The sequence below is a fragment of the Coregonus clupeaformis genome, chromosome 17 (genome assembly GCF_020615455.1).
Source record: "Coregonus clupeaformis isolate EN_2021a chromosome 17, ASM2061545v1, whole genome shotgun sequence".
In the NCBI taxonomy this organism is placed as follows: domain Eukaryota; kingdom Metazoa; phylum Chordata; class Actinopteri; order Salmoniformes; family Salmonidae; genus Coregonus; species Coregonus clupeaformis.
The window spans coordinates 14,956,439-14,973,733 of record NC_059208.1 but is presented as its reverse complement, the minus strand read 5'-3'; the positions used below and the strand labels follow the sequence as shown (position 1 = coordinate 14,973,733).

The window sequence follows — 17,295 nt, the reverse complement described above, 5'->3', positions numbered from 1 at the left end:
TTAACTCTATTTCTTGAACTGCATTGTTGGTTAAGGGCTTGTAAGTAAGCATTTCACGGTAAGGTCTACACCTGTTGTATTCGGTGCAAGTGACAAATAAAGTTTGATTTGATTTGGAAGGGCTGATCACTGACAACGATGAGACAGCCTATAGGGAGGAGGTCAGAGAACTGGCAGTGTGTTGCCAGGACAACAACCTCTCCCTCAACGTGATTAAGACAAAGGAGATGATCGTGGACTACAGGAAAAGGAGGGACGAACCCCCATTCACATCGACGGGGCTGTAGTGGAGCGGGTCGAGAGTTATGTTCCTCCACATCACTAAGGACCTATCATGGTCCCAACACACCAACTCAGTCGTGAAGAGGCCACGACAACGCCTCTTCCCCTTCAGGAGGCTTAAAATATTTGGCATGGGCCCTCAGATCCTCAAACTGTCTGCATCACCGCTTGGTATGGCAACTTCTCAGTATCCAACCGCAGGCCCAGTACATCACTGGGGACGAGCTCCCTGCCATCCAGGACCTATATACCAGGCGGTGTCAGAGGAAGGCCCTAAAAATGGTCAATTACTCCAGCCTTTCACAATCTTCATGTGCTGCTGGTACTCTGTTTATTATCTATCCTGATTACCTAGTCACATTTACCCCTAGCTACATGTACATATTACCTCCACTAACTGGTACCCCTGCATAGTGACTCTGTACTGGTACTCCTTGTATATAGTCTCATTACTACCTCGTACCCCTACATAGTGACTCTGTACTGGTACTCCTTGTATATAGTCTCATTACTACCTCGTACCCCTGCACAGTGACTCTGTACTGGTACTCCTTGTATATAGTCTCATTACTACCTCGTACCCCTACACAGTGACTCTGTACTGGTACTCCTTGTATATAGTCTCATTACTACCTCGTACCCCTGCACAGTGACTCGGTACCGGTACTCCTTGTATATAGTCTCATTACTACCTCATACCCCTACACAGTGACTCTGTACTGGTACTCCTTGTATATAGTCTCATTACTACCTCATACCCCTACACACTGACTCTGTACTGGTACTCCTTGTATATAGTCTCATTACTACCTCGTACCCCTACATAGTGACTCTGTACTGGTACTCCTTGTATATAGTCTCATTACTACCTCGTACCCCTACACAGTGACTCTGTACTGGTACTCCTTGTATATAGTCTCATTACTACCTCATACCCCTACACACTGACTCTGTACTGGTACTCCTTGTATATAGTCTCATTACTACCTCATACCCCTACACAGTGACTCTGTACTGGTACTCCTTGTATATAGTCTCATTACTACCTCATACCCCTACACACTGACTCTGTACTGGTACTCCTTGTATATAGTCTCATTACTACCTCATACCCCTACACAGTGACTCTGTACTGGTACTCCTTGTATATAGTCTCATTACTACCTCATACCCCTACACAGTGACTCTGTACTGGTACTCCTTGTATATAGTCTCATTACTACCTCATACCCCTGCACAGTGACTCTGTACTGGTACTCCTTGTATATAGTCTCATTACTACCTCATACCCCTACACACTGACTCTGTACTGGTACTCCTTGTATATAGTCTCATTACTACCTCGTACCCCTACATAGTGACTCTGTACTGGTACTCCTTGTATATAGTCTCATTACTACCTCGTACCCCTACACAGGTACTCTGTACTGGTACTCCTTGTATATAGTCTCATTACTACCTCATACCCCTACACACTGACTCGGTACTGGTACTCCTTGTATATAGTCTCATTACTACCTCATACCCCTACACAGTGACTCTGTACTGGTACTCCTTGTATATAGTCTCATTACTACCTCATACCCCTACACACTGACTCTGTACTTGTACTCCTTGTATATAGTCTCATTACTACCTCATACCCCTACACACTGACTCTGTACTGGTACTCCTTGTATATAGCCTCATTACTACCTCATACCCCTTCACAGTGACTCTGTACTGGTACTCCTTGTATATAGTCTCATTACTACCTCATACCCCTACATAGTGACTCTGTACTGGTACTCCTTGTATATAGTCTCATTACTACCTCGTACCCCTGCACAGTGACTCGGTACTGGTCCTCCTTGTATATAGCCTCATTATTACCTCATACCCCTACACAGTGACTCGGTACTGGTACTCCTTGTATATAGTCTCATTATTGTTATTTTATTGTGTTAGTATTTCCTTTTTTATTTGCTAATTTTCTGACTTTTTAACTCTGCGTTGTTGGTTAAGGGCTTGTTAGTCAGCATTTCATGGTAAAGTCTAGACCTGTTGTATTCGGCGCATGTGACAAATAACATTTGATTTGATAAAATGTTATTTGAGTTGAGATTATCAGATTATTGTCAAGACTATTTGAAATATTTTTCACACATTTTATCTGTGGTTGATTGAGCTTGCCTGATGTAATGGAACCAATACAATAATCGCAAAATGTGAAACCCCGCCCATCTGGCACTCCAGACAGGCTAAAGCAAATGCTGGCAGCCTTCCTGTCAGCCCCAGGTCTGCTGGCAGCCTTCCTGTCAGCCCCAGGTCTGCTGGCAGCCTTCCTGTCAGCCCCAGGTCTGCTGGCAGCCTTCCTGTCAGCCCCAGGTCTGCTGGCAGCCTTCCTGTCAGCCCCAGGTCTGCTGGCAGCCTTCCTGTCAGCCCCAGGTCTGCTGGCAGCCTTCCTGTCAGCCCCAGGTCTGCTGGCAGCCTTCCTGTTAGCCCCAGGTCTGCTGGCAGCCTTCCTGTCAGCCCCAGGTCTGCTGGCAGCCTTCCTGTCAGCCCCAGGTCTGCTGGCAGCCTTCCTGTCAGCCCCAGGTCTGCTGGCAGCCTTCCTGTCAGCCCCAGGTCTGCTGGCAGCCTTCCTGTCAGCCCCAGGTCTGCTGGCAGCCTTCCTGTCAGCCCCAGGTCTGCTGGCAGCCTTCCTATTAGCCCCAGGTCCGCTGGCAGCCTTCCTGTCAGCCCCAGGTCTGCTGGCAGCCTTCCTGTCAGCCCCAGGTCTACTGCCAGCCTTCCTGTCAGCCCCAGGTCTGCTGGCAGCCTTCCTGTCAGCCCCAGGTCTACTGCCAGCCTTCCTGTCAGCCCCAGGTCTGCTGGCAGCCTTCCTGTCAGCCCCAGGTCTGCTGGCAGCCTTCCTATTAGCCCCAGGTCTGCTGGCAGCCTTCCTGTCAGCCCCAGGTCTACTGCCAGCCTTCCTATTAGCCCCAGGTCTGCTGGCAGCCTTCCTGTCAGCCCCAGGTCTGCTGGCAGCCTTCCTATTAGCCCCAGGTCTACTGCCAGCCTTCCTGTCAGCCCCCTCATTTACCTCTGTCTGTACAAGGAGAAATTTAGACCCAGTCTGCGTCCCAAATGCACCCTATTCCCTTTATAGTACTCTGCTGTTGACCAGAGTGTACTATTTAATCACACCCTAATGGCTTTCTGCATTTGTTCCAGTTTCATTAAAAAAACATTAGCAGCTCATTTCTACTTTAGTTGATGGATGTGTTTGAAGGGGAAGAAAGGTAATTTGAGTCAATTGTGATGTATGTTATGGAACAGGAAGCTGTGATGTCTGTTATGGAACAGGATGTTGTGATGTCTGTTATGGAACAGGATGTTGTGATGTCTGTTATGGAACAGGATGCTGTGATGTCTGTTATGGAACAGGATGCTGTGATGTCGGTTATGGAACAGGATACTGTGATGTCGGTTATGGAACAGGAAGCTGTGATGTCGGTTATGGAACAGGAAGCTGTGATGTCGGTTATGGAACAGGATACTGTGATGTCGGTTATGGAACAGGAAGCTGTGATGTCGGTTATGGAACAGGAAGCTGTGATGTCGGTTATGGAACAGGATGTTGTGATGTCTGTTATGGAACAGGATGTTGTGATGTCGGTTATGGAACAGGAAGCTGTGATGTCTGTTATGGAACAGGATGTTGTGATGTCTGTTATGGAACAGGATGTTGTGATGTCTGTTATGGAACAGGATGTTGTGATGTCTGTTATGGAACAGGATGTTGTGATGTCTGTTATGGAACAGGATGTTGTGATGTCTGTTATGGAACAGGATGTTGTGATGTCTGTTATGGAACAGGATGCTGTGATGTCTGTTATGGAACAGGAAGCTGTGATGTCTGTTATGGAACAGGAAGCTGTGATGTCGGTTATGGAACAGGAAGCTGTGATGTCTGTTATGGAACAGAAATCTGTGACCATCAAAGCCGTATTTTACGATATGCTGGGATTGATTCACGGATCGGTTTGGGTTTTAACTTTACCTTCTATAACAGTATTTGAATGTTTGGTTTGTTAAATGTGATACACCATGTGTAATGTCCATTTTTATCGTTTACTTCGCTACTAGTCATCTCTCGCTCTCGCTCTCTCTCCATGCCGCTTCCCACACAGACCTAGCCCCGGCCATGTCACTCAAGGAGTGCATTGGTTGTTCCTCGACCAGGAGACACTTGTGTTCAGTCTACATGGTCAAAGCAGCACATGTGTTGTTCCTCTACCAGGAGACTCTCTCTTCAGTCTCTACATGGTCAATGCAGAACATGCAACAATGTTGATGACAACGATGCTGTTTCCACTTTGCTTCTTAATATAAATCCACCAGTGTTCTATAATTACCACTATTAGTTTGTGTTTCCTACATCTGCAAACAGCTAGTTTGTCTTTTCTTAGCAAGTTGTGGCTAAGTCGTGTTAGCCGCTAATGCTAATCGCTAGTTAGCTGGTAGCTAGTCAGTGGTGTTACTGCAGCTGTTGTAGACCAGTGGTAGCTAGTCAGTGGTGTTACTGATGCTGCTGTTGTAGACCAGTGGTAGCTAGTCAGTGGTGTTACTGATGCTGCTGTTGTAGACCAGTGGTAGCTAGTCAGTGGTGTTACTGATGCTGCTGTTGTAGACCAGTGGTAGCTAGTCAGTGGTGTTACTGATGCTGCTGTTGTAGACCAGTGGTAGCTAGTCAGTGGTGTTACTGATGCTGCTGTTGTAGACCAGTGGTAGCTAGTCAGTGGTGTTACTGATGCTGCTGTTGTAGACCAGTGGTAGCTAGTCAGTGGTGTTACTGATGCTGCTGTTGTAGACCAGTGGTAGCTAGTCAGTGGTGTTACTGATGCTGCTGTTGTAGACCAGTGGTAGCTAGTCAGTGGTGTTACTGATGCTGCTGTTGTAGACCAGTGGTAGCTAGTCAGTGGTGTTACTGATGCTGCTGTTGTAGACCAGTGGCAGATAGCGCAATCTGAAACACATCACAAACACCCAATCTTTAAACATTTGTTGGCAACTTGGCTTCTGTGCTTTGTTTAGTGAATGGTAATGTACACCTCCTTGGCCCTGGCCTCTCGTTCTCTCTGATTGTATGGGCCCCAGCCTCAACCCTGGCCTCTCTCTCTCGCTCTCTCGCTCTGTGTGATTGTGTTTCCTTGCTGCCACTTCTCACTACTCAGTACTCTGCAGCACAGTGGCTGGTGAAATAGTCTGAGGGGATCATCTAGAAGTGGACCTGTAGCTGTCTGGTAATGGTGGTGGTGGTAGAGACGGGGTCTGATTGCCCCGGCCTCCCCAGGGACGTCTCTCTCTGCGTGGGTCGTGACATGGGGGACAAGGCCTCAACGTGTCGGGGAGAGGGGGGGAGTCTGTTTGAGATAAGGCGCTATCGGGTTACCCTCAATTTATTATCTCACTGCTTGGGTGTTCGTTCGTTTGTCCTCGCTCCACCCCCCCCCCTCTCACCCCCTCTCTCCCTCCCCCAATCCCTCCCTCCTCTCACCCCCTCTCTCCCTCCCCTGCTCCCTCCCTCCCTCCTCTCACCCCCTCTCTCCCTCCCCACTCCCTCCCTCCACTCACCCCCTCCCCGCTCCCTCCACTCACCCCTCTCCCTCCCTCCTCTCACCCGCTCCCTCCCTCCTCTCTCTCCTCCCCCGCTCCCTCCCTCCTCTCACCCCCTCTCCCTCTCCCTCATCCCCCCCGCTCCCTCTCTCCAGGCACACTGCTTTGATGTCACTCTGAGTTCACTGAGCCCAGGAGAGGAAAAACAACAATAACATTAGAAGGTGTTTATCAAGCGAGCTTTCTGTTGGACACTCTCTCTCATTAATCCAGTGGAACACTGTGGAAATGACCAGTTTGACTAATGTTTAGTTTAGTAGTGTTAGCAGCTCCCTTCAGCCCCGCCCCCATCCCTTCCAGCCTATAGTTTAGTAGTGCTAGCAGGTCCCCTCAGCCCCGCCCCCATCCCTTCCAGCCTATAGTTTAGTAGTGCTAGCAGCTCCCCTCAGCCCCGCCCCCATACCTTCCAGCCTATAGTTTAGTAGTGTTAGCAGCTCCCTTCAGCCCCGCCCCCATCCCTTCCAGCCTATAGTTTAGTAGTGCTAGCAGGTCCCCTCAGCCCCGCCCCCATACCTTCCAGCCTATAGTTTAGTAGTGCTAGCAGCTCCCCTCAGCCCCGCCCCCAGCCCTTCCAGCCAATAGTTGATAAATCACTCACTAATTTGTGGAAAATAATACAGAGCTGAATTGGCCGTTGTGAAATAGAACGGCTACATTATGTCATATTTTAACTTTTCAGAAAATGTTTTATTTCGGGATAATGAAAATAAATGTGGCTGCTTTGTTTTGCTTTGGGCAAATTGATGTTGAAACAATGACCTTGAACACAGCAGAGAGATGGCGGTGGAGAGTTGAGGTCGTTTATTTTTCAAGTTGTTCATTCCTTCTATTTATTTACTTCTAGTTCAGTAGGGTTGAAAATTTTACGACCATACTTTGTTTAAACAATTACCGAATGTGTGTTTTGAATTAGTGTGTCCTAGCTTAATTTACTGTCTGCACGGGTCAAACCTGTTGCTTATTGTGAGTACAGAGAGAGAGAATTCCCTTTTGATTTAATTGTTTGTATTGTGTAGTTAGTAATATTATCCTGGGGGTGGAGCCTGGGGGATAGAGGGAGGGGTGTGGAGAGAGGGGTGTGGAGGCTGGGAGGGGTGTGGAGGCTGGGAGGGTGTGAGGCTGGGAGGGGTGTGGAGGCTGGGAGGTGTAGAGGGAGGGGAGGGAGGCTGGGGTAGAGGGAGTGGATGCTGGGGTTGGAAGGACGGGTGTGGAGGCTGGGGAGTGGAGGCTGGGGGAGGGAGGGGGTAGAGGGAGTGGAGGCTGGGGATGGAGGAGGGGATGGAGGGAGGGAGTGGGAGGCTGGGGTGGAGGGAGGGGAGTGGAGGCTGGGGGTAGAGGCTGGGGTAGAGAGAGATGATAGAGGGAGGGGGGTGGAGGCTGGGGGGTAGAGGGAGGGGGTGGAGGCTGGGGGTAGAGGGAGTGGGGTGGAGGCTGGGGAGTGGAGGGAGTGGGGTGGAGGCTGGGGATGGAGGGAGGGAGTGGAGCCTTGGGTGGAGAGAGGGGAGTGGAGGCTGGGGGTAGAGGCTGGGGTAGAGAGAGATGATAGAGGGAGGGGGGTGGAGGCTGGGGGTAGAGGGAGGGGGGTGGAGGCTGGGGAGTGGAGGGAGTGGGTGGAGCCTGGGGGGTAGAGGGAGGGGGTGGAGCCTGGGGGTAGAGGCAGTTTGGTGGAGCCTGGGGGGTGGAGGCTGGTGGGTGAAAGGAGGGGAATGGAGGCTGGGGAATGGAGGAGGGGTGGAGAGAGGAGGGTGATGGGTGAATTTGATTGAGTGGGAGTGGGGGGTGAAGGGTGGAGAGTTGCTGGGGGGGGGTGGAGACTGACTGTATAACCTTTAGCTCTACAGGGTTCACCCCAGGGGTTAATGACTGACCCCTCTCATTGAGGTTGAGAAGTTCAAGGCCGACCACCAATACTGCAGACATTGTTAGCAGAAAACAGGATCCCCCATTATAGTGAAGGGGAAATGGCTATCTTCGTGGTCAATCTTTGTGTAAATAAAACATGTTTTAGAAGACAACCATGGTATCAATAATTGTTTCTAATACACCAGATATACACTACATGACCAAAAGTCTGCTCATCGAACATCTCATTCCAAAATCATGGGCATTAATATGAGTTGGTCCCCATTTTCTGCTATAACAGCCTCCACTCTTCTGGGAAGGCTTTCCACTAGATGTTGGAACATTGCTGCGGGGACTTGCTTCCATTCAGCCACAAGAGCATTAGTGAGGTCGGGCACTGATGTTGGGCGATTAGGCCTGGCTCATAGTCGGCCTTCCAATTCATCCCAAAGGTGTTCGATGGGGTTGAGGTCAGGGCTTTGTGCAGGCCAGTCAAATTCTTCCACACCGATATCGACAAATCATTTCTGTATGGACCTTGCTTTGTGCACGGGGGCATTGTCATGCTTCAAAAGGAAACGGCCTTCCCCAAACTGTTGCCATAAAGTTGGAAGCACAGAATCGTCTAGAATGTCATTGTATGCTGTAGCATTAAGATTTCCCTTCACTGGAACTAAGGGGCCTAGCCCGAACCATGAAAAACAGCCCCAGCCCATTATTCCTTCTCCACCAAACTTTACAGTTGGCGCTATGCATTGGGGCAGGTAGTGTTCTCCTGGCATCCGCCAAACCCAGATTAGTCTGTCGGACTGTCAGATGGTGAAGCGTGATTCATCACTGCTCCAGAGTCCAATGGCGGCGAGCTTTACACCCCTCCAGCCGAAGCTTGGTATTGCGCATGGTGATCTTAGGCTTGTGTGCGGCTGCTCGGCCATGGAAACCCATTTCATGAAGCTCCCGACGAACACTTCTTGTGCTGACGTTGCTTCCAGAGGCAGTTTGGAACTTGGTAGTGAGTATTGCAACCGAGGACTGACAATTTTTACGCGCTACGCGCTTCAGCAGTCGGCGGTCTCGTTCTGTGAGCTTGTGTGGCCTACCACTTCGTGGCTGAGCTTTTGTTGCTCCTAGACGTTTCCACTTCACAATAACAGCACTTACAGTTGACCGGGGCAGCTCTAGCAGGGCAGAAATTTGATGAACTGACTTATAGGAAAGGTGGCATCCTATGACGGTGCCACGTTGAAAGTCACTGAGCTCATCAGTAAGGCCATTCTACTTCCAATGTTTGTCTATGGAGATTGCGTGGCGGTGTGCTCGATTTTATACACCTGTCAGCAACGGGTGTGGCTGAAATAGCCGAATCCACTAATTTGAAGGGTTGTCCACATACTTTTGTATATATAGTGTATGTCCTTGAACCGATAATTTTAAAATTGCACAAAGAAGTTGTAGTAGTCAGGGGTGAGTGCTTTGCTGTACTCCCTGTTCACCCACGACTGCGTGGCCAAGCACGACTCCACACCATCATTAGGTTTGCTGACGACACAACAGCCACGACACCCATTAACATCGACAGGGCTGTATTGGAGCGGGTCGAGAGTTTCAACTTCCTTGGTGTCCACATCACCAACAAACTATCCTGGTCCAAACACACCAAGACAGTCATGAAGAGGGCACAAAAACACATTTTCCCTCTCAGGAGACTGAAAACGTTCTACAGATCCTCAAAACGTTCTACAGCTGCACCATCGAGAGCATCCTGACCGGTTGCATCACCGCCTGGTATGGCAACTGCTCGGCATTCAGTCACTCAAGTCGCACGGCAAGCGGTACCGGAGCGCCAAGTCTAGCTCCTTAACAGCTACTACCCCCAAGCCATAAGACTGCTGAACAATTAATCAAATGGCTACCCAGACTATTTACATTTCCCCCCTTGAGTTACTCAATGAGAGGGGGCAGCACTGAGCTAGCCTGCAACGTCACTTCCTGGAGGAGCTCAAACTCTGCATGTTGTTTCCATGAGCAGCCATCTTAGCAAGCTAAAAAGCGACTTCCTTTGCTTCAAATGCGCTATCGAGTCTTCACATAGGAATGAATGGTGTCACGTGATCGATGGCTTTGTCCTTTGTTTTTCCATTCATTGGTTCACCCCTCAGACAAGGCCACAGAGCAGCAGCAGGGGCGCGCTGTCTGTCTGAGGGCCTAGAACCAGACGTCTACAGGGGCAGAGGGGGGAGAGAGGTCATGCTTGGTCTTCCTGTGCCCTAACCCTCCATGGGTGCCCACTTACTTTCTGGGTAGGGGGTCCCCCTCTCCTGTCACTCACACTGGCAGGGCTTCTCTGCTCTCTGCCGGCCGTCATCTCTACTCTACAGGGCTGAATTGACATGCCTGGAGGCCAGGCAGAACATCCCCCATCCACGCCCTTTACCACCTCTATCCCTCCAGACCCTCTCCAGGAGACCCCCCCCCTCCCCAGGAGCCCCCCCAGACCCTCCCCAGGAGCCCCCCCAGTCCCTCCCCAGGAGCCCCCCCAGACCCTCTCCAGGAGAGCCCCAGTCCCTCCCCAGGAGCTCCCCCGTCCCTCCCCAGGAGCCCCCCAGTCCCTCCCCAGGAGCCCCCAGACCCTCCCCAGGAGCCCCAGTCCCTCCCCAGGAGCCCCCCCGTCCCTCCCCAGGAGCCCCCCCAGGAGCCCCCCCAGTCCCTCCCCAGGAGCCCCCAGTCCCTCCCCAGGAGCCCCCCACGTCCCTCCCCTGGAGCCCCCCAGTCCCTCCCCTGGAGCCCCCCGTCCCTCCCCTGGAGCCACCCATACTCATTTTCACTATGTCAGATCCCGTCGTGTTTTAGCTATATTTAAATCTCTGTCCGTAAACATCGTAGATGCAGCGTTTGAAGTGATGGAACGTTTACAAATGAAGTGTGAGATAATCAGACTATAATCTATTTTTTATTATTGCCAATTTCTATAATTCCCAACCCTTGATGAGATATTTATTATTCCTCTACATTGTGTTTACCAGTTCCCACCGATCTGGGCCATGGAAACCCTCTGCCGCGGCGGCTCAGTGGAGAGCGTGTGTGTGTTTGTGTGTGTGTGTTAGGAGCTCAGTGTAAATATTTTCACCAGACAGTCTTCATTACATTTTACATTTTAGTCATTTCGCAGACGCTCTTATCCAGAGCGACTTACAGTTAGTGAGCGCATACATTTTTTTTTTTAAATCTTTTTTTTCTTCTCCCATCTGTTTTGGCATCGCTGTGTTGACTTTACCGCACCGACCGACCGGGGAAACAGCTTCATCCAGTCCACCTCCTAAATTCTGGAAAGTATGTTTAAATGTCATCTTCATTACTACACCAACACCACAAGCAGAAGGCTTATCTGATCACATAGTGACAAACGTAGAGGTTGGAATGGATGACTGAAGAACTGTCAGGGTGTTAGAGGAGGAGGAGAGGTGGGAGGAGAGGTGGGAGGAGAGGGGGAGGAGAGGTGGGAGGAGAGAAGGAGGAGAGAAGGAGGAGAGAAGGAGGAGAGGAGGAGGAGAGGAGGAGGAGAGGTGGGAGGAGAGGAGGAGGAGAGGAGGAGGAGAGAGGGGGTTATGCAGCTCATTTATGTTTGGTTTTGACACCTTTAGTGTTTACGTTCGTCAGAATAACGCTGAGTTCTCAGACTCCGCCATCTAACCCTGCACAGCTAAATGTTAACCACCTGATCGTGTGCTGCGTGTGCAAATGCGCGTGCACGTTCCTGTGTGTGTGTCAGAGCCTGCCGTGCCACATGGTGTTCACCCCCTGTATGGTGATTAGGGTTCATAAGGGCGGTGGAGGTGGTCGTAAACCAGGGAGGGGTGGTAGTGGTGGTCACTGGTGTGTGTGTGTACACCCCCCTCCCTACCCCTCAACCTCCCACCTCTATGCAGCAGTGACCTCTTGCCCCTCCCTACCCCTCAACCTCCCACCCCTCTGCAGCAGCCTTGTGACCTCTTGCCCCTCCCTACCCCTCAACCTCCCACCCCTCTGCAGCAGCCTTGTGACCTCTTGCCCCTCCCTACCCCTCAACCTCCCACCTCTATGCAGCAGTGACCTCTTGCCCCTCCCTACCCCTCAACCTCCCACCTCTATGCAGCAGCCTTGTGACCTCTTGCCCCTCCCTACCCCTCAACCTCCCACCCCTCTGCAGCAGCCTTGTGACCTCTTGCCCCTCCCTACCCCTCAACCTCCCACCTCTATGCAGCAGCCTTGTGACCTCTTGCCCCTCCCTACCCCTCAACCTCCCACCCCTCTGCAGCAGCCTTGTGACCTCTTGCCCCGCCCTACCCATCAACCTCCCACCCCTCTGCAGCAGCCTTGTGACCTCTTGCCCCTCCCTACCCCTCAACCTCCCACCTCTATGCAGCAGCCTTGTGACCTCTTGCCCCTCCCTACCCCTCAACCTCCCACCCCTCTGCAGCAGCCTTGTGACCTCTTGCCCCTCCCTACCCCTCAACCTCCCACCCCTCTGCAGCAGCCTTGTGACCTCTTGCCCCTCCCTACCCCTCAACCTCCCACCCCTCTGCAGCAGCCTTGTGACCTCTTGCCCCTCCCTACCCCTCAACCTCCCACCCCTCTGCAGCAGCCTTGTGACCTCTTACCCCTCCCTACCCCCCTAGTCCTCTGCTCATGTCTCTCTCTCAATTCAATGTAAGGGCTTTTTTGGCATGGGAAACATATGTTAACATTGCCAAAGCAAGTGAAATAGATAATAAACAAAAGTGAAATAATCAATCAAAAAGTTAACAGTAAACATTACACTCACAAAGGAATAAAGAGATTTCAAATGACATATTATGTCTATATACGGGTGTTATAACGATGTGCAAATAGTTAAAGTAAAAAATGGATAATAAATAAACGTAAATATGGGTTGTATTTACTCTCTCTCTGTCTCTGTCTCTCTCTTTCTCTCTCTCTCTCTCTGTCTCTCTCTGTCTCTGTCTCTGTCTCTCTCTGTCTCTTTCTCTTTCTCTCTCTCTCTCTCTCTCTCTCTCTCTCTCTCTCTCTCTCTCTCTCTCTCTCTCTCTCTCTCTTAGGCAAGCCTAAATACGTTCAGGAGTAAACATTTGCTTAACAAGTCACATAAGTTGCATGGACTCACTCTGTGTGTAATAATAGTGCTTAACATGATTTTTGAATGACTACCACATCTCTGTACCCCACACATACAATTATCTGTAAGGTCCCTCATTTGAGCAGTGAATTTCAAGCACAGATTCAACCACAAAGACCAGGGAGATTTTCAAATGCCTCGCAAAGGAGAGCACCTATTGGTAGTAAATATATATAAAAATAACGGACATTTGAATATCCCTTTGAGCATGGTGAAGTTATTAATTACACTTTGGATGGTGTATCAATACACCCAGTCTCACTACATGTTGTCCTTCCTAACTCAGTTGCTAGAGAGGAAGGAAACCGCTAAAGGAATTTCACTATGAAGCCAATGGTGAAAAAATTATAAAATAAATTATTTCTTTCTTTCTTTCTTTCTTTCTTCCCTCCCTCCCTGTGCAGGATGACCATGAGAGTGGTTCAAGCTCCACCAGTCGCAGCGCCTCAGAGAGCTCCAAGACCCTGACCAAGCCCCGCCGCCTCCAGCAGGCCGCCCCCTCCGACCCAGACCTACCCCCAGGTGAGTGATGGCTCCGGGGCCAAAGGGAGTACTCTACCCTCCTGCTTCACACTGACCACCAGGCAGGGCTAGGCCTCAGTGGAGGATGAATCACTGACAGGGCAGGTCTTATCAGCAAGGCCACTTGACCACCACAGTCCTCAATGCGTCCCTATTCCCTAGCCCTATGGGTCCTGGTCAAAAGTAGTGCACCATGTAGGGAATAGGGTGTCATTTGGGATTTGGGATTCCAACCTCCCTCCTCTAACAACAGGTCCATAACAACAACACTTAGCTAGCTACACAATGGAGTCCTTGTCTGAGTGAGGCTATAAACTGAGGTTTGTTAGGACTTTATCAATGAGAGATCTCTGCTGGTTTATCAGGTAACTGACGTTAGAGAGACTCTCTCCACACCCCCCCACTAAAGGCAGAAGTTATCACACATTTTACTGTCCAGACGCAATAAATCCATCACTCATTTAATTTACTGCTCATTTACTACCACGTCAACTTTGAGAGTTTGGAATCCTTTTGTTCTTAATGTGGTATTGACTTGACATATATGTTTCAACTGTGTTGTTTCACATACGTTCTGAACCTTTCTATTCTCATAGTTTCAACAGATTGTAAATTACACATAATTTTTTTTTTGCTAAGAGTAATTATTTATATTATTGATCGATTGACTGTGACTTTTCAAATCACCCAGCAGTGCTATTTGCAGAGTTAGCTCCAGGTAAATGTTGCAATTCTTCAGCCATTCCTGAACCTGCGACCAAAAACAAGCTACATATGGGCAGTACCAAAGCAAGTGATCTAATGATTCTGTCTCTTCGCAGCAAAGTCTGCAGAGCTGGGATGGTTGTATCCCCCATATATATAACATTCTATTGGTTGCAAGAATTTTGTATAATAATTTACATTGAAAAACTCAGTTTATGGGCCAACTTTGAGAGTTTGGAATCATTTTGTTCTTATTCTAGACATTCAGTTACATAGTATTGTTTAAATACTCCCCATGTAATGCTAATGGGGAGCTAACATGGCTGCCATAGAATGTTCTAGTGCCATGTACAGCGCCTTCAGAAAGTATTCACACCCTTTGACTTTTTCCACATGTTGTTGTGTTACAGCCTGAATTTAAAGTGGATTACATTTAGATGTTTTGTCACTGGCCTTAACACAATACCCCGTAATGTCAAAGTAGAAATATGTTCTTAGAAAATATAGCAAATTAATTAAAAATGAAAAGCTGAACATTTCTTGAGTCGATATGTATTCAACCCATTTCTTATGGCAAGCCTAAATACGTTCAGGAGTAAACATTTGCCTAACAAGTCACATAAGTTGCATGGACTCACTCTGTGTGCAATAATAGTGCTTAACATGATTTTTGATTGACTACCCCATCTCTGTACCCCACACATACAATTATCTGGAAGGTCCCTCAGTTGAGCAGTGAATTTCAAACACAGATTCAACCACAAAGACCAGGGAGATTTTCAAATGCCTCGATATATAGATATATACAAAAATAATGTACATTGAATATCCCTTTGAGCATGGTGAAGTTATTAATTACACTTTGGATGGTGTATCAATACACCCAGTCACTACAGGTTGTCCTTCCTAACTCAGTTGCCAGAGAGGAAGGAAACCACTGTTAACAGCAAAGAGTCTTGTCTATAGTATGTTAACATTTACATTTACATTTTAGTCATTTAGCAGACGCTCTTATCCAGAGTGACTTACAGTTAGTGAGTGCATACATTTTCATACTGGCCCCCCGTGGGAAACGAACCCACAACCCTGGCGTTGCAAGCGCCATGCTCTACCAACTGAGCTACAGACAAGACTCTTCACTGTTAACACGCTATAGACAAGACTATGCTTGCACACACCGTGTACACTATAATGTTGGGAGAGTGTGAGAGAAAGAGGGAAGAGAGAGGAGTTTTGAAGAGCTGGTCCCAGTTTAACACCCAGCCAATTCCTGAGGTCCCAGAGAGAGGGAGACTGATCTGTTTCCACATGGAGGTAGAGATAACATCACTCTACCCAGCTGATAAAGCACCCTGCATGCATCACTACACTCTCTGTGTGGGCCATCACTCAAGGTCAATTCCCCTTTATGGCAATAGGGAATTGGATTAAAGGTGTAATCCCGACCCCAATAAGGCATGTTAAATAGGTAATCAGGGTAAAGAGAGGAAAACATGTTGATACAGTATGGGAACTTGATCATAAAGACAGATAGCTTTTCTCTCTCAGCAGCAGTGGTCATGAATTTATACTGCACAGTTGTTTTCTATCCTACGGACACTTCCACTAATTCACATCCAGCTAGTCACACTGTGTGGCTCACAGAGCTGCCATCCTCCTCCAGAAAGGCCACAGTGACACACCAGTAGTCTGGCCTGCCTGTAGCCAGTCATCAGCCCACAGTCCTACGTGACATCCACAGACTGCTCCTCTTCAAAACACAGCAAACACTCAAACAACCCACCAACAATTATACAGTCACGTGTTGAATTAATTGACCCCCCCCCTCTCTCTGTCACCCCCACGGTGGTGGAAATAGTGATGTTAATTCATATGTCCTGGGATTGGTAGAGACCTCCACACAGAGACAGACCTCTACTTTGGGCTGTCCTGCTAGTCATTAGAAATCCTTGTGGAGACTCTTGGGTCTTGGCCACAGCAGTTTGCTGAAAAATTATTATTTTGTTTTATAGCTGTATCTTTTTGTCCTAAACTTCTGTTGAACACAGTATAATATTCTCCATTGCAGTTTGCTAAAAAACTTTAAAAAAATTAAAAAATAGCATTATTTAGAAGTCCTAAACGTCTGTAGAATGTAGAATGTTTTCCTGGTTAAGTCATCTGTACACTCAGTGGCATATGTCCTCTTCTACGGGCGCTGTGAGAGCCGGAAGGACACTGGTCCAAGTTACTGGCTTTCTGGACACCTGACTGGGCCAGGTGTTTAAATGGCTGTTCTGTGACCATCTTCCTCAGATGGGCTTGAGGAATCTGGCCCCGTGCTATTCCCTATGGGCCCTGGGCTTGAGGAATCTGGCCCCGTGCTATTCCCTATGGGCCCTGGGCTTGAGGAATCTGGCCCCGTGCTATTCCCTATGGGCCCTGGGCTTGAGGAACCTGGCCCTGTGCTATTCCCTATGGGCCCTGGGCTTAAGGAACCTGGCCCCGTGCTATTCCCCATGGGCCCTGGGCTTGAGGAACCTGGCCCCGTGCTATTCCCTATGGGCCCTGGTCAAAAGTAGTAAATAGGATGTCATTTGGAACTCCCCCTCATGTATTGTAGCCCAGTTCTGTAATGAGGTGTGTGTGTGTACTCCGGTCCTGTGTGGCTCAGTTGGTAGAGCATAGCACTTGCAACGCCAGGGTTGTGGGTTCGATTCCCACGGGGGGACCAGTACAAATGAAAATGTATCCACTCACTACTGTAAGTGTCTCTAAATAAGAGCGTCTGCTAAATGACTAGCATGTCAACGTACTGCTTTCCCTTGGAGAGTGGTCTGGTGGCTTGGGACGGGTCCATTTGGGGCCCAGAGGGATTGCCCAATAGGGTGCCATTTGGGGCCCAGAGGGAGTGTCCATTTTCCAGCCTGCTCCGTTTTCATGACGGCTAGCGACTAACTGCTACTTAACAGGAATCCGGAACACAAACTTGCGGTCACAGCCATAAAGGCTGACCGCGTCGTGGAATCCGTAGCAAAACAAACTTTAGCTGTGATTTACACGATTTCATTGAAACGACAGAGGGTAGACACTGTTCTGTTGCGCGCTTTGATGACGTCTGGTATCCACAGGGCTCTGGTCAAAGAGAGTGCACGATATAGGGAATAGGGTGC

General features: G+C 49.1%; 1 protein-coding gene across 1 annotated transcript in view; it reads left to right on the top strand.

Annotated features, from left to right (window-relative positions):
- Positions 1-17,295, top strand: part of LOC121585310 (vacuolar protein sorting-associated protein 13B-like) — a 719,687-nt gene that overhangs the window by 58,142 nt on the left and 644,250 nt on the right. Inside the window, exon 4 of the mRNA XM_045226113.1 lies at positions 13,321-13,438. Within this exon, the coding sequence (XP_045082048.1) occupies positions 13,321-13,438 (118 nt within the window). The remainder of the gene's footprint in view (positions 1-13,320; positions 13,439-17,295) is intronic.